The sequence below is a fragment of the Podarcis filfolensis genome, assembly GCF_964270895.1.
Source record: "Podarcis filfolensis genome assembly, chromosome: 5".
Classification (NCBI taxonomy): Eukaryota; Metazoa; Chordata; class Lepidosauria; order Squamata; family Lacertidae; genus Podarcis; species Podarcis filfolensis.
This window is the reverse complement of record NC_139608.1, coordinates 88,376,247-88,393,938: the sequence shown is the minus strand read 5'-3', so window position 1 is coordinate 88,393,938 and position 17,692 is coordinate 88,376,247. Positions and strand designations below refer to the sequence as shown.

At 45.7% G+C, this 17,692-nt stretch overlaps 2 protein-coding genes across 4 annotated transcripts in view; one reads left to right on the top strand and one right to left on the bottom strand.

Annotated features, from left to right (window-relative positions):
- Positions 1 to 7,766, top strand: part of ERCC6 (ERCC excision repair 6, chromatin remodeling factor) — a 126,874-nt gene extending 119,108 nt beyond the window's left edge. Inside the window, exon 22 of the transcript XR_014548614.1 lies at positions 7,623 to 7,766. The gene's annotated coding sequence lies outside the window, so the exon portion shown is untranslated. The remainder of the gene's footprint in view (positions 1 to 7,622) is intronic.
- The window catches only part of LOC310763401 (cardiac-enriched FHL2-interacting protein), a 34,022-nt gene continuing 17,542 nt past the window's right edge, over positions 1,213 to 17,692 (bottom strand). Inside the window, exons 2-4 of one of the 3 annotated variants that reach the window (XM_083615510.1) lie at positions 10,947 to 11,100; positions 8,230 to 8,354; positions 1,213 to 7,042 (exon numbers count right to left, since the gene is read on the bottom strand). In XM_083615510.1, coding sequence (XP_083471636.1) covers positions 2,497 to 6,873 — 4,377 coding nt within the window. In that variant the 5' untranslated portion in view covers positions 6,874 to 7,042; positions 8,230 to 8,354; positions 10,947 to 11,100 and the 3' untranslated portion in view covers positions 1,213 to 2,496. Of the gene's footprint in view, positions 7,043 to 8,229; positions 8,355 to 10,946; positions 11,180 to 17,692 lie in introns of all 3 variants that reach the window. The other 2 variants (XM_083615511.1, XM_083615512.1) reach the window with 2 other exon arrangements.

Here is a 17,692-nt window from a genome sequence, read left to right as displayed (position 1 = left end):
TCCTCTTAGCCACCCATCTGACTGGAAGCCACAATGTCCAAGGTCAGAGAAGCGCACTGAAATATAAAAGTAGACCCTCCAAGTGTCCCTATTTTCCAGGGGCAGCTCTCGATTTACAGAAGCTGTCCCGGTTTCTGATTTGATCCCAGAATGTCCTGCTTTTCCTTAAAGGTAAAGGGACCCCTGACAGTTAAGTCCAGTTGCGAACGACTCTGGGGTTGCGGCGCTCATCTCGCTTTACAGGCCGAGGGAGGCGGTGTTTGTCCGCTCTGCAGAGTTTTTCCCAGGTCATGTGGCCAGCATGACTAAGCCGCTTCTGGTGCAGTGGAACACCGACACCAGAGCAGTGCACGGAAACACCATTTACCTTCCCGTCAGAGCGGTACCTATTAATCTACTTGCACCTTTTGATGTGCTTTTGAACTGCTAGGTTGGCAGGAGCAGAGAGGTCATCTCGTCACAGCAATTTGAACTGCCAACCTTCTGATTGGCAAGCCCAAGGCTCAGTGGTTTAGACCACAGTGCCACCCGTGTCCCTATTTGCACTGGAGAAATGTTGGATAGTATGGAGCTATGTGATCCCTGAGCCAAGGAGATAGATAACTATACAGTGGTACCTCGGGTTATATATGCTTCAGGTTACATACGCTTCAGGTTACAGACTCTGCTAACCCAGAAATAGTGCTTCAGGTTAAGAACTTTGCTTCAGGATGAGAACAGAAATCGGGCTCCGGTGGCGCAGCAGCAGCAGGAGGCCCCATTAACTAAAGTGGTGCTTCAGGTTAAGAACAGTTTCAGATTAAGAACGGACCTGCGGAACAAATTAAGTACTTAACCTGAGGTACCACTGTATAGCCTTTAGAAGACATCTGAAGGCAGCCCTATATAGGGAAGATTTTATGTTTAATGTTGTATTATGTTTTTATATATGTTGGAAGCTGCCCAGAGTGGCTAGGGCAACCCAGTCAGATGGGCGGGGTATATAATTTTATTATTATTATTAAGGAATAAGACATCCGTCTTTTAATCTGAGAGACACTGAAGGGTATGTTAAAAACTGGGCAGCACACCTTACCCCCACCATTTATGTGTAGATACAAACAATTGCAATATTTTTATTCCAAACCCTACTTCCAAGTTCATGCAGGGATTTGCAGCCAGGCACATTACACAAACAAAGCCAAGGTCTGAGGTTCTGCACCACCACCACCATAAGGGATAGAAACTAGCTTTATTTAAAAATGAAGGCATGGGCCGACAAGGATCTTCCCTTTATTTCTTACGCTGAGGTGACTACTATCAGTTAATCCTTTCTATTATGACAAATGAAATGCTTGTTTTGAAATCTTCCCCAGGTACTGTCCTCTGTCCGAAAGCTCTCATATATGGGATTGCAGATGCCAAAGAGATACGTAGGACATTGTGACAACATCCTTTTCTGTAGCTCCTTTCTAAAGCAGTTCCTGTCCCACAAAGAGGGTTCATTCTGAGTTTGGATTTGTACCCTACTAGTCTCTTTAGGCCAGAACGGCGTGGGAAGAATGTTTCTGAAGAACTGCATTCAGTTGTCCTCAAGTGGAAACTCTGACATGTATTCTTCATAAGAATGCACATCCCTTGAATCTTGTTATCCACTTTGCCACAACAGAGGAGGCTCTGAATCCTTGTAGCTTGGAGACCATCATGATAGGAGACTTAACATTTCTAAGAAATTACTCTCAATTTCCACCTTCATCGGGACAGTTGTCTCTGACTTGCTTTTTTAAAGGCACAGACATGTGGTTGCCCAAACTGTACAAGCAGTGAAAAAATGGCAAGGGTGGGTGGGGGGGGGGGAGGAAAAATTAGCATGTGCCAATGAAAAAGGTAGCAACCGGATCTTATTCAACCACTCACTCAGTTTCCAAACCTGAGGTTTTATCCAAAAGTAGTATTTCTGAGCATGTGCTCACTGTGGGCCGGAATCATGCGTCTGAAAGTTTGTCCCAAAGTGACTCTTCAGCTGTACACTCTGAAAAAATATTTAGGCTGCTGCATATATCCAGGCCAAAGTATTTCTGTATTGTACATCCAATGTACCATACATGGTTGTTAATGAATTTGGTTTTTTGGGCGTGTACAAAAAAGTGAATTCTCATTCGTACATTTGGTTCTCACCACCACATATCTTTTGTCTCTAAATGCTGTGCCAAATTGAAATCGCTGCCTTCTGCTTGTTTGTTTGTTTTCTAAAGGGGAATCTGCCCATTATTCTCCATCATTCTAGTCACTCAAGCAGTGGGAAAGAGAAGCTGCAGCCACCGCCATGTCATGCTTTTCCTTTATGTCAATTTGGCGTTCATCTCATCAGCAAATTTATATCAAGAGACCACAGCTCAGTTTTCCTTCTAACACAATTGCCTTTGAAATTTGTACCGATATTATTTAGGGTGTGTGTGTGTGTTTGCAGGTGCGTTAGGTCTGTGTTTCTAAAATAATAGCGAGCACCTTGCGTTCTCACGACACACCTTCCACAGCAAAATCTTCAAGCGCGCCCATTGAAATGATGTCGGCATCATCAGGAGGGCTCACGTCCTTCTCAAAGTTATACTGTGACCCATCCACTTTGTGACTGTGAACATCACACATGGCAGGCTCAATATAAGGTTGACTCTCGAGAGGTTCTGGGTACTGACCACCTTGTGACCAGTCTGAAGCCGATTCCAAGAGGGCTCTTTGCATAAGGGAAGCTGATTCAGAAAACTGAGATGGCGATGCCTGTACCGGAACAGATGAAACTCTGATTGGGAGAGTACTGGGGTACAAGACGTAAGAAGAAGGGACACTCTCTGAAGAGGGCGTTTGAGACAAGTTCCTTTTTGAAGGAGGGATTGAGAGCTGGATGTACCTTCCGCTCTCTGGATCATAAAAGGTCTTAAACTGAACAGGTAAATCTACAATGAAATACTCTCCTGAATCCGGATCCTGAAGCAGCTTACGCTGGGTTGTGGCAGGTAAAGAGGGCGTGGGACTTAATGATGGGGCAGGTTGTAGCCTCACCAGGTGGGATTCTGATGGAGTCAAGGAAGAATTAAGGCATATTGGCGAGAGTGAGGATTGGATTGGTTGCAAAGTTCCAATATCGCTGCCGTGGGATGGAGCTTCGTCCTGTAGCCTTTTCTGCTGTGCCTCTGTTTTTTTCCTCTTGCTTGCCAGTTTCTTTGCCCGCCGTAATGCCTTTTCTGATTTGGGTGGTACAGCCGGGGGTTTGGCTGCTGTCTTCGCCATCTGAAGTCTCTCATTTGCAACAGGAGAGCTGCCAGCATCTCCTGAGAGTTGACTTGTCTGCATCAGATCAAATGGCTCCAAGGTAGAAGACCTCTTTCCACTCTCTGTTCCTCCTTGCAACGAAGAGGAATTTGTTATTCTTTCAGCCTGTGGTGCATTGGAGACTGCAGACATATCTGAAAAAGGACTTGTGAAGGTAGATTGCATCGCGCTGTGTGACCTTGGACTTGGTATGGTGGAAATGGTTAGGGTACCCGATGAGGCTGATGTATCCCGGAAAACTTCACTGGAAGCATGAGAATAGGGCTCCGATATCGTGGGAGATCTCATCTCTTGACTTATTATCTTTTTCACACAAGAACCACCTCTGCGTTTAGATAAGAGATTGTTCTTAAAATAGTTCACCTTTTCTCTCACAGGGCACTTTTGCCTGTTTTGCGCTGGGTCACCTTCAAAATTAAGAATCGGTTGGCTGGAAGAATTACGCCTCAGTTTCCCAGCTCTAGCCTTTTCTTTGTCTCTGGCCAACTGTTTCTCGCCGCTTTTCAAACCTTTCTGTGATAACCCTGGTGTAATATTAGCTCCTTCATCTTCTCCCACCAATTCCTGCATATAGACTCCCTCTGGTCCTTCTCTAAGAGTGTATCCTGTCGTTAAGGGGCTTTTTCCTACCACGCTGCCTGGGATGGATCTTAACTCATCAGCATCTCTGCCTGTTGCATCATCCCTCACGTCCTGCTGGCTTCTGTTTCTTGACGAAAACAAGTCCACCTCTTGAATATTTGGAGTAGAACGAATGGGCCCAAAAGTCTGTCTTTCAGCCTCTGCGTGACTGCCACTGATGGCTTCTTCACAGGACAAAGACCTGAGCAGAGGCAACTTGACTGCTTTTATCACCGGCGACGACTTAAACGTGTTGTCTTTAATCATGAACATATTGGGCTTCAGTGAGCTTGGTGAAGTTGGTGTTAGCGACTCTTCCAGCTTGGCTTCTGATGCCGAATCCATGCTTTTCCATTTGTCTTCTCTCTTCTCCTTCGCGTCTATTTCTTGCGCTGGCTTCTCATTTTTACCCTGCTCTTCCTGCTCCTCATGCTTCTCATCCGTGTGACAGCCACGGATGCTCAGATTGTAGTCATGCAATTGCTTCTCCCCCCTTGACTTCTCCTCCTCCTCGTCTTTGCTACATAGCTTTTCTTCTGCGCTCCACTCATTCTTACTCCTCTGGCTTTCTTGATGGCATGCTTTCTGAAAGAGCTGCATTAGAGAAAAAGAGTCGTCGTGAAATGGCTGGTCTATAATGGAGACAAAAGATTGTTCAGAAGAGCTGGTGCTTCTTTTGCCTCGGTGTTCATTTCCAGTCGATGGGCATGCTTGGTTTCCACTATCATTTATGTTCTCCTCAGGTGTGAAAAATAAATATGGGGATACCTGGGGTTCCACATCAGCACTGTGACTTGGAGCAACTTGTTTACTTTTAAGATCCTGCAGTTGGAAACTTTGAACATGTGCTTCTGGGTCAGTTGGCACATCTGCAGGGTGAGAGTTGGGTGGAGAATATTGTCTTACACGGTGCTCATTTGGGTGGAAGTCAGTCAGAGATGACATCTCACTGTCCTCTGGAGTCAGGTAGCTGTCAATGACATGCCCAAAGGAATTGGTGGCATTGGTGCTGTCCATTTGTTCAGAAGGCTTAGGACCTCTTTTGTCAGCCTCAACCATTTTTTTATTGCTTCCTTCTAGCGTATTGGCGGCTGTGACGCTTGCTTTTACGCCGTCTTGCTCCTTAATCTTTTTGTCGTCAAGGGTTCTTAGGAGAGGGGAGGGACTGTAAGTGCTTTTCACACGTTTTCGGATATCCTTCAGGTTGAACAGCAAACTCGGTGCTTTCGACTTATAGTTGTTCTGAGAAGAATAGAGTGTTCTCTCCTCTGTTTCTTTGGCGGTTCCAGTTTCAGGAATGGGAGGAGCTTCCAGAAATGGCTGACCTTCTGAGGGCTCTCTCTCTTGTTTACGTGGTAGGACTGGAGTTAAAAGTTTTGAGATGTTGAAAGAAGGACTAGAGGGGTCAGATGGAGCCATGTGGGACTCATCTGCAGATGTTTCGGCCATGGGAGTGACATCAGGTGGCTTTCTGTACGAGGAGTCCTTCGTTCTTAGCACTTCTGGTGCAATCTCCTGCGTCAGCTCCATTCCTCCAAGCTCTTTCTTTTGTTTCCTCCAAGGTGGACAGATATTTTTCAGCTCAGACTTAAATTCTGAATTGCTAGTCTTCTCTGACAACACAGTAACTTGAGGCACTGGTGCTAATGCACTGGCAACATGGGCTATCGCTTCTGGTGGAGCAGAGGCCTGAGGCAGAGATTGTGGTGGAGTGGAAGGCTTCAGTGACATGGAAACCTGCGGAGATGGTGGAAAAGAGGTTTCAGATGTAAGGGATGGTGATGTAGGAATCCTGTGCACAGATGACGGCAGATCAGAAGCTTGGGGTGGCAACACCTGTGAAACAATGTCTTTAGCATTAGCCTGAGGAGGAAAAGGCACCTGGGCTAGAGGTAATGGAGAGAGAGAGGCTTCAGAGAGTGGTTTTTGTGGAAAGGCACCTGAGAAATCCTGTTCTGAAATTACGGGAGCTATGACCTTCGGGGGAGATGGTTTACATTCATGAATACAGGCCTCTCTAAAGAAAGGTGTTTCTTCAAAGTATGTCAGGTTTCCTTCTTTGAGTATAATTTCAGTAGGCCCGCCTGTCTCAAGTTTTTTATGATGGAGATTCCACGATTCAAAAGCACTGTTCTCGCTGTGTAGAAAGCTGCCCTTTCTAGCTGGCTCTTTGGCTTTCCCAGTTCGGTTTTTTGCCGCCTTTCTCAAGACGGCGGAGACATTGGACATTCGAATATTTGAAGCATCTGCCTGGCGATAAAAACCACGTGGACCGTGACAGGCCAAATCCATTTTGTTCTGCCTTCTGTGCAGTTCGTGTAGTTCGGGCCTCCCACTTGCATTTGCCACGTCCTGGAACGGCTCAGAAAACTCAGAGAGTTCCTTCTGGATGTTTAAAATGGTTTTGCCACCCCAGAAAGCCATGTTGCCTCCGCAAATTAAGGGGAGTTTTGTCAAACTGTTTCTAACCGGTTGCTTGGCTGTTGCTGAAGTCTCCCGGTTCTCAGCTTTATCAAAGGTCTTTATCAAGGAAGAAACTTTTGAGGTATGTTTATAATTGCGCAGACTAGGCACTGGCAAACCCAGCTTCATCCTAATGCTTGGGGTGATGTTTATAGCGGCGTTTTGACCTTCTTGGGTGTCATTTGGAAACTGCTGGAATGTTGAATGCTCCTCTGTTTTTTGCAGTCCCTTGCTAGGGGGAGTATTTTTCTTGATGGCATGGTTCCGTGGGCCTTGGGAAAATTTGCTCAAGAACTGGTGGGAGATGTTGGGTGAAACCACTGGATCGGCCTCTGTGTAAGATGATTCGAGCTCAGCCACACACAGACTTTTGAAGGCTCGGTCGGTGAGGCTGCAGACTTCTCTGTCTGTGTCATCCAGGAAGCTCCCAATACTGGAGGAGTCGCTTTGCCCATCGGCGTACTTCTTATTCACTTGCATTGTCCATATGAGTCATGAACAGAACAGTCAAAATAGCAATCTCACGTACAGAACGGGTAGGCAATTCTTTCAGCTACCATATCTCAGCCTTCGACATCTTTCGGCAACCTTCCTCCTCAAGAATGCGCAGCTTTACATTCATTTATTGTGTGGAAGCACAAATAGGGCTCTGCAAATTGAAGACATAAAATCAGTTATTGTAGTGTATCGTAGTCGACACGTGAACTTTTTCCCTGTTTAGTTCCATTGTTAAGTCTCAGGTTGATCTGATTATGTCCTTCCAGAATCAGGTTGTGTGACAAATTCTTACATATTAGCCTGTTCACATGTTTCTCACATAAAGCGGTTTACCATGATTACTTGGAGTAGCAGCATGTTTTTAGTACCACCCACAACATAGCTTCTCTGGTCCGGGAATCAGCATGTTTTTACATGAGTAGAATGTGTGCTTTTATTTAAAATGCATCTCTGGGGTATTTGTGGGGCATAGGAATCCGTTCATATTTTTTTTTTTCAAAATATAGTCCGCCCCCCCACAAGGGACCGGCCCCATGCTGAAAAAGTTTGCTGGTTGAATACGGCCACCAGAATTTTACTGGTACAGCCAAGAATATGCCTATCATACACACACAATTTTTTAAAATGGCTTACCGTACTTTTCTGTGTATTAGATGAGGTTTTTTTTTACTCTAAAATAAAGTTTAAAATGGGGGGTGTCGTCTTATACATGGACAGTGCACTAGTGGTAGGAGAGCCAGTGTGGTGTAGTGGTTAAGAGCGGCGGACTCGTAATCTGGTGAACCGGGTTCGCTTCCCTGCTCCTCCACATGCAGCTGCTGGGTGACCTTGGGCCAGTCACACTTCTCTGAAGTCTCTCAGCCCCACTCACCTCACAGAGTGTTTATTGAGGGGGAGGAAGGGAAAGGAGAATGTTAGCCGCTTTGAGACTCCTTCGGGTAGTGATAAAGCGGGATATCAAATCCAAACTCTTACAGTGCAGAGGGAGGACAGGTGATTGGTTGCAGCCGTGAGCAGGATCTAGCGATTGGGTGGGTGAATGGTGTCTGCTGCAAGGCCTGCTTTTTATTGGCTGCTGCTTTGTCAATTGTGTGGGTTATTTGCAGATGCGGCAAAGGCTGCTTTAGATTGGCTGCCACCTCGGCAATTTGGTGCGCATTGCTTGCGATGGTTCGCCAGTTGGGTGACAACTCTGGGCCATCTCCCCCCAATTTTCTTTAATTTTAGTCCCCCAAAATAGGGGGCGTCTTATACATGGGGGCGTCTTATAGACAGAAAAGTGCGGCAGTTTTTGTTTTAATATTGGCTACCAGTTCTCTTCAAAGTGCTCGTACATACCTTTAAAGCCCTTAACACTTAGGTCCTGAATGCCTGAAGGAGTGCTTCTTTTTCTCCCAATCTGCCAGTGCTTTAATATCTTCTGCTGAAGACCTTTTTCAGGCGCTGCCTTTCTCACAGGTACGCTGTTGGATAACAAAGGAAAGTGCTTTTTTTTCCAGAAATGGCGCCCTAGTTATGAAACACCATCCCTATAGCCCATCCTATTGTTCTAGAAAAAGAGGTGTCGGAACTCACCACGAACATCTCCCTCATTCTCTCAGAATGGTAATGGTGCCCACTGGAGAGTTGACAGAACCCAGCTGAGAGGTGCTGGAACTGGAACTGGCTATAGCGGCTTTGCTGGAGTCTAAGCTGTGTTCTTTATAGAGCAGGCTTCCTCAACCTTGGCCCTACAGATGTTTTTTGGCCTACAAAGCCACTTCCGACCTTTGGAGGAGGTGGTGTTGCGGGCATCACGCTCCCAGCCCCGCGCGATCTGGGAAATCCTCGGCCGCGTCATTCCCTGGCCAGCCAATCGGCTGGCCCAGGGTGTGTGGCTTGCCTCATTTAAGGCAAGCGTGGCCGAGAATCTCCCTCTTTGGCTGCTCAGCTGTGTTCGTTTCCCACCCGCCCGCCCTTCAAGGTTCCTCTTTTGACCTTGCTATGGACCTCAGTTGGTCGCCGTCAAGGGGCCTGGTAGGAATTTTTTCCACTTGGCAAATTGGCACCAGCCATTTGGTTTTTCGCCTGCCTCGTAGCAAATCGTCACAACTTTCTCGGCTTTGGCGGTTAGGCATTGGTAGGGGTATTGTTATGTAGATGTAGGGGGGGAGCGCCATCACCTCCCCCAGATGTTGAAGGGTAGTCTGGTAAAGGATTCCAGGGGGCGTGGCCCCGTCCGAAGCCTATGGAGGCCAGGGCCCAAGGCACGCCCCCGAGCGGTGACCCCGGGGGAGTCCCTAGTTGATGTGCATCAGCAGGGTTCCCCTGCTGGTGTTAACCCTTCCCAGTCTTCAAGCAAGCAGGCTGAAACCAGATAATCGATAGGACCAGTGCCTAAGCCAATACCGCTCATCACCTGTAACCAATAAAGTTGTGGCCAAATTTTAGCCCATTAACCTAAATTACTGTGTCTTGGGTCTTTATTTCTACTGGTGGGAGGTGGGATCTCGCCACGCAACTCCCATGATCCCTAGCTAGCAGGACCAGTGGTCAGGGATGATGGAAATTGTAGTCTCAAAGCATCTGGAGGGCCGAGGCTGAGGGAGCCTGTTTTAGAGCCATGCAAAAATATTCGTATTCACATTTAAACTTGTTGCAATTTTAGAGGTTGAGCAGAGCAGGTGGGGAAAGGGAGAATTGACCCAATACAGAGCAGTCGCCAAATCCAAAGCCCTGGCATGCATTGCGTAGCTCTTGGCTGTGAAAAGTGCCCTAGGTAATCTTTTGTTCCAAATTGGATTTGTTTTAGCCCGGTATTATGAAAAGGAAGAAGAAAGATCAGACCTAACACTGCAGACTTTGCTTCACACTCACGCTCCCATAGCTTTGCTTGTCCATTGCTGTGCAAATGAGGTTCAGGTTCTAAGTTACAGACCCTTGCTGGTCTCTAAATCTAGATGCAAGGCTGCTGGCCTTTCTATGGCTGCTCAACACAACTTCTAGTAAAGGTAACGGGACCCCTGACCATTAGGTCCAGTTGTGGCCGACTCTGGGGTTGCGGCGCTCATCTCGCTTTATTGGCCGAGGGAGCCAGCGTTTGTCCGCAGACAGCTTCCAGATCATGTGGCCAGCATGACTAAACCACTTCTGGTGAACCAGAGCAGTGCACGGAAACGCCGTTTACCTTCCCGCTGGAGTGGTACCTATTTATCTACTTGCACTTTGACATGCTTTTGAACTACTAGGTTGGCAGGAGCAGGGACCGAGCAACGAGAGCTCACCCCGTCGCGGGGATTCGAACCCCCGACCTTCTGATCGGCAAGTCCTAGGCTCTGTGGTTTAACCCACAGCACCACCCGCGTCCTTTGCATACCATGCATCCCTGCATATTTCACATGAACGAAACCATTCAGTGATTCCTTATTACATCCATCAAAACTCATTTACACTGTTGAATTTATCTTAATGCTACCAGCGTTTTTAAAAGAACACAATTTTCACCCATATATGCAGTAAACATTTTCCAGTCTTCTTTAAACATATATTCTTCTTGTTCTCTTATTCTATATGTTAGGTCCACAAGCTGCACATATTCCATCAGTTTCAGTTGCCATTCTTCTTTGGTCGGGACCTTGCTTGTTTTCCATTTTGGGGCTAACAAAACATGGGCTGCAGTAGTAGCATACATAAATAATCTTTTTTGGCGCCTGGGAATTTCCCTTCTTTGTTGGGGATCATTCAGAGGGAAATTCCCCTGTTTCTCATAATGCCCAGACTTTATGCACCTGGAACATTTTACAGGGTGTGGGGGGAGAATGACAGCTGACAGTTACTACCACAGCAAATGATAAGCCTCCCAGCTCTGGGGAAGAATGCTTCCTGAAGAACCATGCATTCCCACTCAAATCTGTCAAATGCAAATCCCTCCATTTAGTTCAGCCCTTACTGGCGAGGACATTTTAAACTGAGGGTGCTTCGAGCTATGTGATTCTAGTCAGACAAATATTATTATTAATAATAATAACAACAACAACTTCATGCAATTTTGTATTGACAACTTAAGTCCTTCTCACCTGCTATGTTAGCAGATGCTGTGGAGGCCCCCATTTTGGCCTCCTCATGTTCATATTCTCCTCACCGTGGCCCATGTTGCCGTATAAATTGAAAATATTTTTATGAAACGTTTTCAATAGACATATTTCGGTGTGTTCTTTAGATTCTTTCGCTCTGCAAATTAATAGACAAGAGAAAGGTGGATGAGTGTGTATGTAATTAATCACTATGAGTTTATTGCTCTGATTGTGTGCTAAAGGGTGGTTTTCCTCTCAAGAGGGCCACTGCGCAATACTGCCCCATAATGCTAGCTGTTCCTGACCCCAAGCAGAATTCCAATAATAATAATAATAATAATAATAATAATAATAATAATAATTCATTTATACCATGCCCATCTGGCTGTGTTGCCCAAGCCACTCTGGGTGGCTCCCAAGACATAAAAACATAATAAAACATCAAATATTAATAGTAGCAATCTGATCCAATATAAAAGTCACAATAACTTTAAACAACTTAAATCAGACAATCCGTCAGAATCAATAGTAAACAGTAAAATTAAGCACCAGCAAATAATAATTCAACAGTTCGGCCACAATAAAATCTATCATCAATAAAAGTAACAGCAAATCACAGTGCATAAAATACCACGAAACATACAATACCATGCAAAAGGATCAAACCGAAAAACAAAAGAAACACAACTTATAAAACTATTGAAAAAATATCCCTGAACTCCTGTCTTCCCAGCTGGTGCTGCTGCTACTACTGTTCTCAAAGTCATAGTCTGAGAAAGGCTAGGTGGGGCAAGGTAACACAATGGTTTGATGAGGAACAGAAAGTCTCTTTTCTCTCCTATGTATCTTGGGGGAGAATGTCCCAAACATACCCAGGAGAAGAGCACTCTTGTCTGCTTCTCTGGATCAGTCCCTGTCCCCTCTTGAAAAATCATATGGAACATTTTTTTTATCCCAACATTGGCTGGGACAAAAGGGTGGCAGGGATGGGGGAATCAAAAATTTGGCATTGTGTTTTTTGTTTTACTTTTTGCTTACAGGAAGAAAACTGTACAGGCACCTCCCCACTCCATTGTATTCATGCACAACCACGCATGCACATGGTGCCAGGAAGTAGAATCATATCAGAAAATGGCAGGAGGAGAGCTGGAGAGTCCATGTGGCTCACATGGAGACCCTCCCCAGAGCCCGAAGAGGGCGCTAGTGAGGGAAGAGGAAACCCCAAAGAGACCTGAGGCACAGCGGGGCCTTGTTAAGATTGCTCAGCCATCCTGCCTAAGAGCAGCAGAGGAAGACACTTTCCTGTGCGTCCTCCATCCTCCATCCGGTCCCAGAGCTCCAGGTCTAGATATTTTGGGCTGGATTGGAGAGGGAGCTGGAGGGCAGGGGGGAAATAGGCATTTAGAGACTGCCTCCTAGATTATGGGATTTCACTTATGCTCACAGCGGCCCAGAACATAACACCTCCATAAGTGAGGAAACATCTGTAAATGGCTAAAATGTGAAGGCTTTGCTTGCTACCGAGTGGGTGATACTGTCCTAAGAAAAGATTTACCCTAGATTTACCTATGGGTACCATGGGGACGCAGGTGGCGCTGTGGTCTAAACCACTGAGCCTAGGGCTTGCCGATCAGAAGGTCGGCGGTTTGAATCCTCATGATGGGGTGAGCTCCCGTTCCTCGGTCCCAGCTCCTGCCAACCTAGCAGTTCAAAAGTATGTCAAAGTGCAAGTAGATAAATAGGTACCACTCCAGCGGGAAGGTAAACGGCGTTTCCATGCCCTGCTCTGGTTCACCAGAAGCGGCTTAGTCCTGCTGGCCACATGACCCAGAAAAACTGTCTGCGGACAAACGTCGGCTCCCTCGGCCTTCAAAGCGAGATGAGCGCCACGACCCAAGAATCATTCATGACTGGACTTAACTGTCAGGAGTCCTTTACCTTTACCATGCAAGTATTTGCACAAAGCAGCGCTTGGAAACATACCTAAATTCCAACTTGCAATCTCTTATATACTCAGATCTGTGCCAGGCATTAGTATGTTTACTCAAGAATTACGTTCTACTCTGTTCAAGGTGGAGGGGCTTGCTTCATAGTACAGTCATACCTCGGGTTACAGACGTGTTGCGCGTTTTCGGGTTACGGATGCACCAAAACCCAGAAGTACTGGAACGGGTTACTTCCAGGTTTCAGCGCATGCGCAGAAGTGCTGAATTGTGACCTGTGTGTGCGCAGACGCAGCGATGCGGGTTGCGAACATGCCTCCCACACAGATCACGTTCGCAACCTGAGCGTCCACTGTACTTGTGCTTGGAATATCCAGTGATTGAATCTGGATAGCTTGAAGTATATAAGCGCAATAATCAATACAGCAATAATCAATGGAGAAATGCAAATCAAGTCAACACTTCAGCTATGCTTTGCTTCTGACATCACCATCACTCCCTTCCCCTGTCTGCTAGGATAGCCATTGATGCATCGCTAGAGTAGAGGAGAAAATGCAGCAGATTTGCATATGCTAATTTAAATGCGTATATGCAAATTTGGAAATAATGGGTGGCAGTCAGATGAATTTGCTGTCACTTTGTTGGCACTGCAGGCTTTCTGATGGAGAAGTCGGTATTCATTTCCTTGCTAGATTAGATGAACTGTCTTTCTCTGCCCAAAAGGGCAAGTCAAAGCCCAACAGAATAAACACAAAAGTATCAAAATTTGTGGTGGGAAAGACAGTGGTGGTGTTATAATCACGTCTGCCAAGAGGGGGAATTTTGTTCTCTCTCCAGGTTTGGCGTTTTCAGGAGCCTTTAGAGCACATTTTTATTGAAACTTGGAACTGCAAGAATCATAGCTGTCAAGCGTCCCTTATTTGAAGGGACAGTCCCTTATTCCAGCGCCATGTCCCGCCGCTGTCCCTTATTGATGGATGTCCCTTAAATGTCCCTTAAATGATGTCCCTTAAATTTCAAAGGAAGCAGCTCCTCTCCCTCCCTCCCTGCCGGCCAGGAAGGAGGGAGGCTCCAACTGTGTTGCTTGGCTGTGTTGCTTACCCAAAAAGAAGTCTAAGAACGACTGGGGAGTGGAGCTTGAATGCCTTGTGTGTGGCTAGTTAATGCAAGCTGAGGGGGTTTTTGAATGCTGGACGCCATTTTGTTGCACGTGCTGCTGCAAACTTTGCAGTGCAAAGCCAGGCCAGGGAGCCTTCTTAAGTTGAGGCTGCATAGGCCTTGTGGTGCATGTGATTCAGATTCTATTCAGTTGAACCTCTGGTTACAAAGTTGGTTGGACAGTGTTCTCGAAGCTACCAGCATGAGTTTGACCAGACTGCAGGAGGACAGGAAGACTGGAGTGCCTGGAACAGGTGAGGCTGAAGGTCCCTTATTTTGGCTGCTGATCCCTTATTTCCAAGGCTGCTGGTCCCTTATTTTCAAATCTGTAAGTTGACAGCTATGGCAAGAATAGGGGGTGGGGAACCAGTTGCTGTCTATATGTTGTTTTGCTCTCTGGGATTATGGGAGCTGCAGTTCCACAGCAGATCCCTGAGCTGGACTGATGATCACAGAATCATAGAACTGGAAGGGGTCACAAGGGTCATCTAGTCCAACCCCCTTCAAGACAGGAATCTTTCACCCAACCTGAGGTTCGAACCGATGACCTCCTGAGATTAAGGGGTCTCATGCTTTACCATTGAGCTATCTGTATGATTCCACACTGAACTCTGAAACTTTGGAGAAATCTCCACTCTACGGCTATTTCACAAGAACTTGGTAGACTTTTGTTATAAAGTATTATCTTTTACAAAACTGATCTTAAAGCTGCTGAGTGCAATCTTGTGCCTGTCTAAGCAGAGATGAAATCAGTAAATTAAATATTTGGACATTATCAGAGCACCAGATTTATGGACTAGTTCTGTTCTGCCTGTGAATTCTGAACATTCAATTCATTTTGAAACCACTATGATCAGCCCCAGCCAGCACTGTCTGAGGGCTGATGAAATTTCTGGTTTGTGCTGGCCGACCCCCCCCTCCCCAAACCTCTAGCGGCTTGGCGATTTGGGTGTTCTAAGCTGAAAATATGAGAAAACGTGATTGGAAAAATTGAAAATAAAACACAGCAAGTTTTTCTATATCGGTACTCCACCACAGAATGAAGGACAGAGGAATTCATATCCCAGAGATTTCGTTTAGCCTCTCAAGGAGTGGCATTCATGGGTTGGTTCTCGGGGCAAAACCTACCCCACCCTTAGGTTTAGGGTTTATTTGTCTCCCACAAATAGCTTGGGGGGAAAGGCTTAAGCCTTTGCCCCTACTGCAGACCCAATCCAAACTGGATCCCAGTGAAGCAAATGGGATCTTTTTTGTGGCAGAGCCAATCCAGATCAGGTCCACACTAGGGGGTAAATGGTTTAAGCCCCTTAACTCCCACACCCCATGCTAAAGCAGGGTTGAGAAACTTTTCCTATACAGTGGTACCTTGGGTTAAGTACTTAATTCGTTCTGGAGGTCCGTTCTTAACCTGAAACTGTTCTTAACCTGAAGTACCACTTTAGCTAATGGGGCCTCCCGCTGCCACCGCGCCACAGGAGCACGATTTCTGTTCTCATCCTGAAGCAAAGTTCTTAACCCAAGGTACTATTTCTGGGTTAGTGGAGTCTGTAACCTGAAGTGTATGTAACCTCAAGCGTATGTAACCTGAAGCGTATGTAACCCGAGGTACCACTGTAGTCTCTTTTTCATCCACACCCCCCCCCATTCATCTACACCCACATATATCCATTCTCTTTTAACATACACCCATTCTTTAATTCCTATTCACTCATTCATCTCCTCTGTCTCTGTCTTGCACATAGCAATGAAGGTTTGAATGTGTGTGTGTGTGTGTGTGTGAAGAATTTAAAAAAGGAATGGGGAAAATTTATAAAGTACTTAAGAGAACACTGTAAACAACTAAAAACATTGGCAGGATTTGAGTAATGCTTGTAATGTATGAAAAACTATGGGGAAATGGACTATTATTATTTTTTAACAAATTAGAGAACATAAGATAAGCAGTTGAGGGAAAAAAAAGATTGATAATGGTAACCATAGAAGGGTTGAGGGAAGTCGAAGGATTCAGAGAGTCCTAAATGAAGAGGTGAATGGTGTGTTTGAATTTAAATTTGTTATGTAAAATTTAATAAAAAATATATTTAAAAGAAAAGAAAAGAATAAACGGCCTCGGTCCAGTATACCTGAAGGAGCGTCTCCACCTCCATTGTTCTGCCCGGACACTGAGGTCCAGCGCCAAGGGCCTTCTGGCGGTTCCCTCCCTGCGAGAAGCCAAGTTACATGGAACCAGGCAGAGGGCCTTCTCGGTAGTGGCACCCGCCCTGTGGAACACCCTCCCACCAGATGTCAAAGAGAAAAACAACTACCAGATTTTTAGAAGATACCTGAAGGCAGCCCTGTTTAGGGAAGCTTTTGATATTTGATGCATTACAGTATTTTAATATTTTGTTGGAAGCCGCCCAGAGTGGCTGGGGAAGCCCAGCCAGATGGGCGGGTATAAATAATTATATATATATATATATATATATATATATATATATATATATATATATGCTTTGCTCATGCTTATTTGTCACAGGGGTGCAGTCTTCGTAGAGATTAATGCACACAGGGAGGGGAGGGTTACCCCTCCAAGCCAAGCCCCAATATTCTGTCACCATGAAACCAACCCCCACATGTTAGTTGAGCTGATGTTGGGGTTGTTTCTTTAAAATAAAAGTTCTGATTCTTTAATTCTGTTTTCTTGGGCCGGAGGGCAGGGAGCCAACGGCTCTCTGAACATAGCAAGCATAATTGGCCATCCTTTTGTCCCATGCTGAAAATAGATGGAAAATGTGTTAGGTTTGCTATAGATTTATCATGAAATGCTTCCCCATAATTTCCCCTAATTAAATTTATATTTTATACCTTTATTTTTTCCATTCAACATGACCAAATATTTTCTTTGCCTCGAGGAGCAAAAAATAAAATAAAATAATGGTTGGCTCTTTTTGGATCTTACATTCATTAAGATTATTTTCATGCACTCAGCCATTGTAATCCTATTGATAAGCCCCAGTTGACCCTTCCCTTCACATTTTGGGATTAATGGAGCAATTAAATATTGAGGGGGTTCTGCCAGCTGAGAGAGAAGCTCACTGCTGGAGGCCTCCCCAGTGCTATTTTGCCAGTGGGCTTCTGTTGGTGTTAAGACTATGATGGGGAAAGCTATGAATCCACAGGACCCCATGTCCTTTTGACACACACTCCCAAAGGCTCTAAAACTACAGCAGCCCTAGAGCTGGCGTATTTAATATCCTCCCGTTGATCACAATGAGAGGACAAAAATAAGAATACTCCAGCTCTTACACTCACTCGCACACAGACATTCGGACACACACACCAGCTGCTGCGCTCCCCTCGGGTAGGTAAAGTTGCACTGTAATTTACAGAACAACTTGAACCCAAGATCCACTGCAAAGAGAGAGTTTGGATTTGGCAGATCTTGGGCTCTCAGCTGGGGCCATGCCAGCGTAAGTCCCTGGCCCTAGCTTAGCTGGGACTCAGCCAGTAGAACTTTCATACCCTCCAACAGTGAAGTTTTGAGTGGCCGTGGCTAAAGACTACCTGCTGTAGTGCTAGCCAATAAAAAGAGGAGTTTGCTCTGACGGAGCGCCAGCTTCTGCCAATGGAGACACAAGAGGAGGGCAGTGCTGCTTAAAAAGTCAT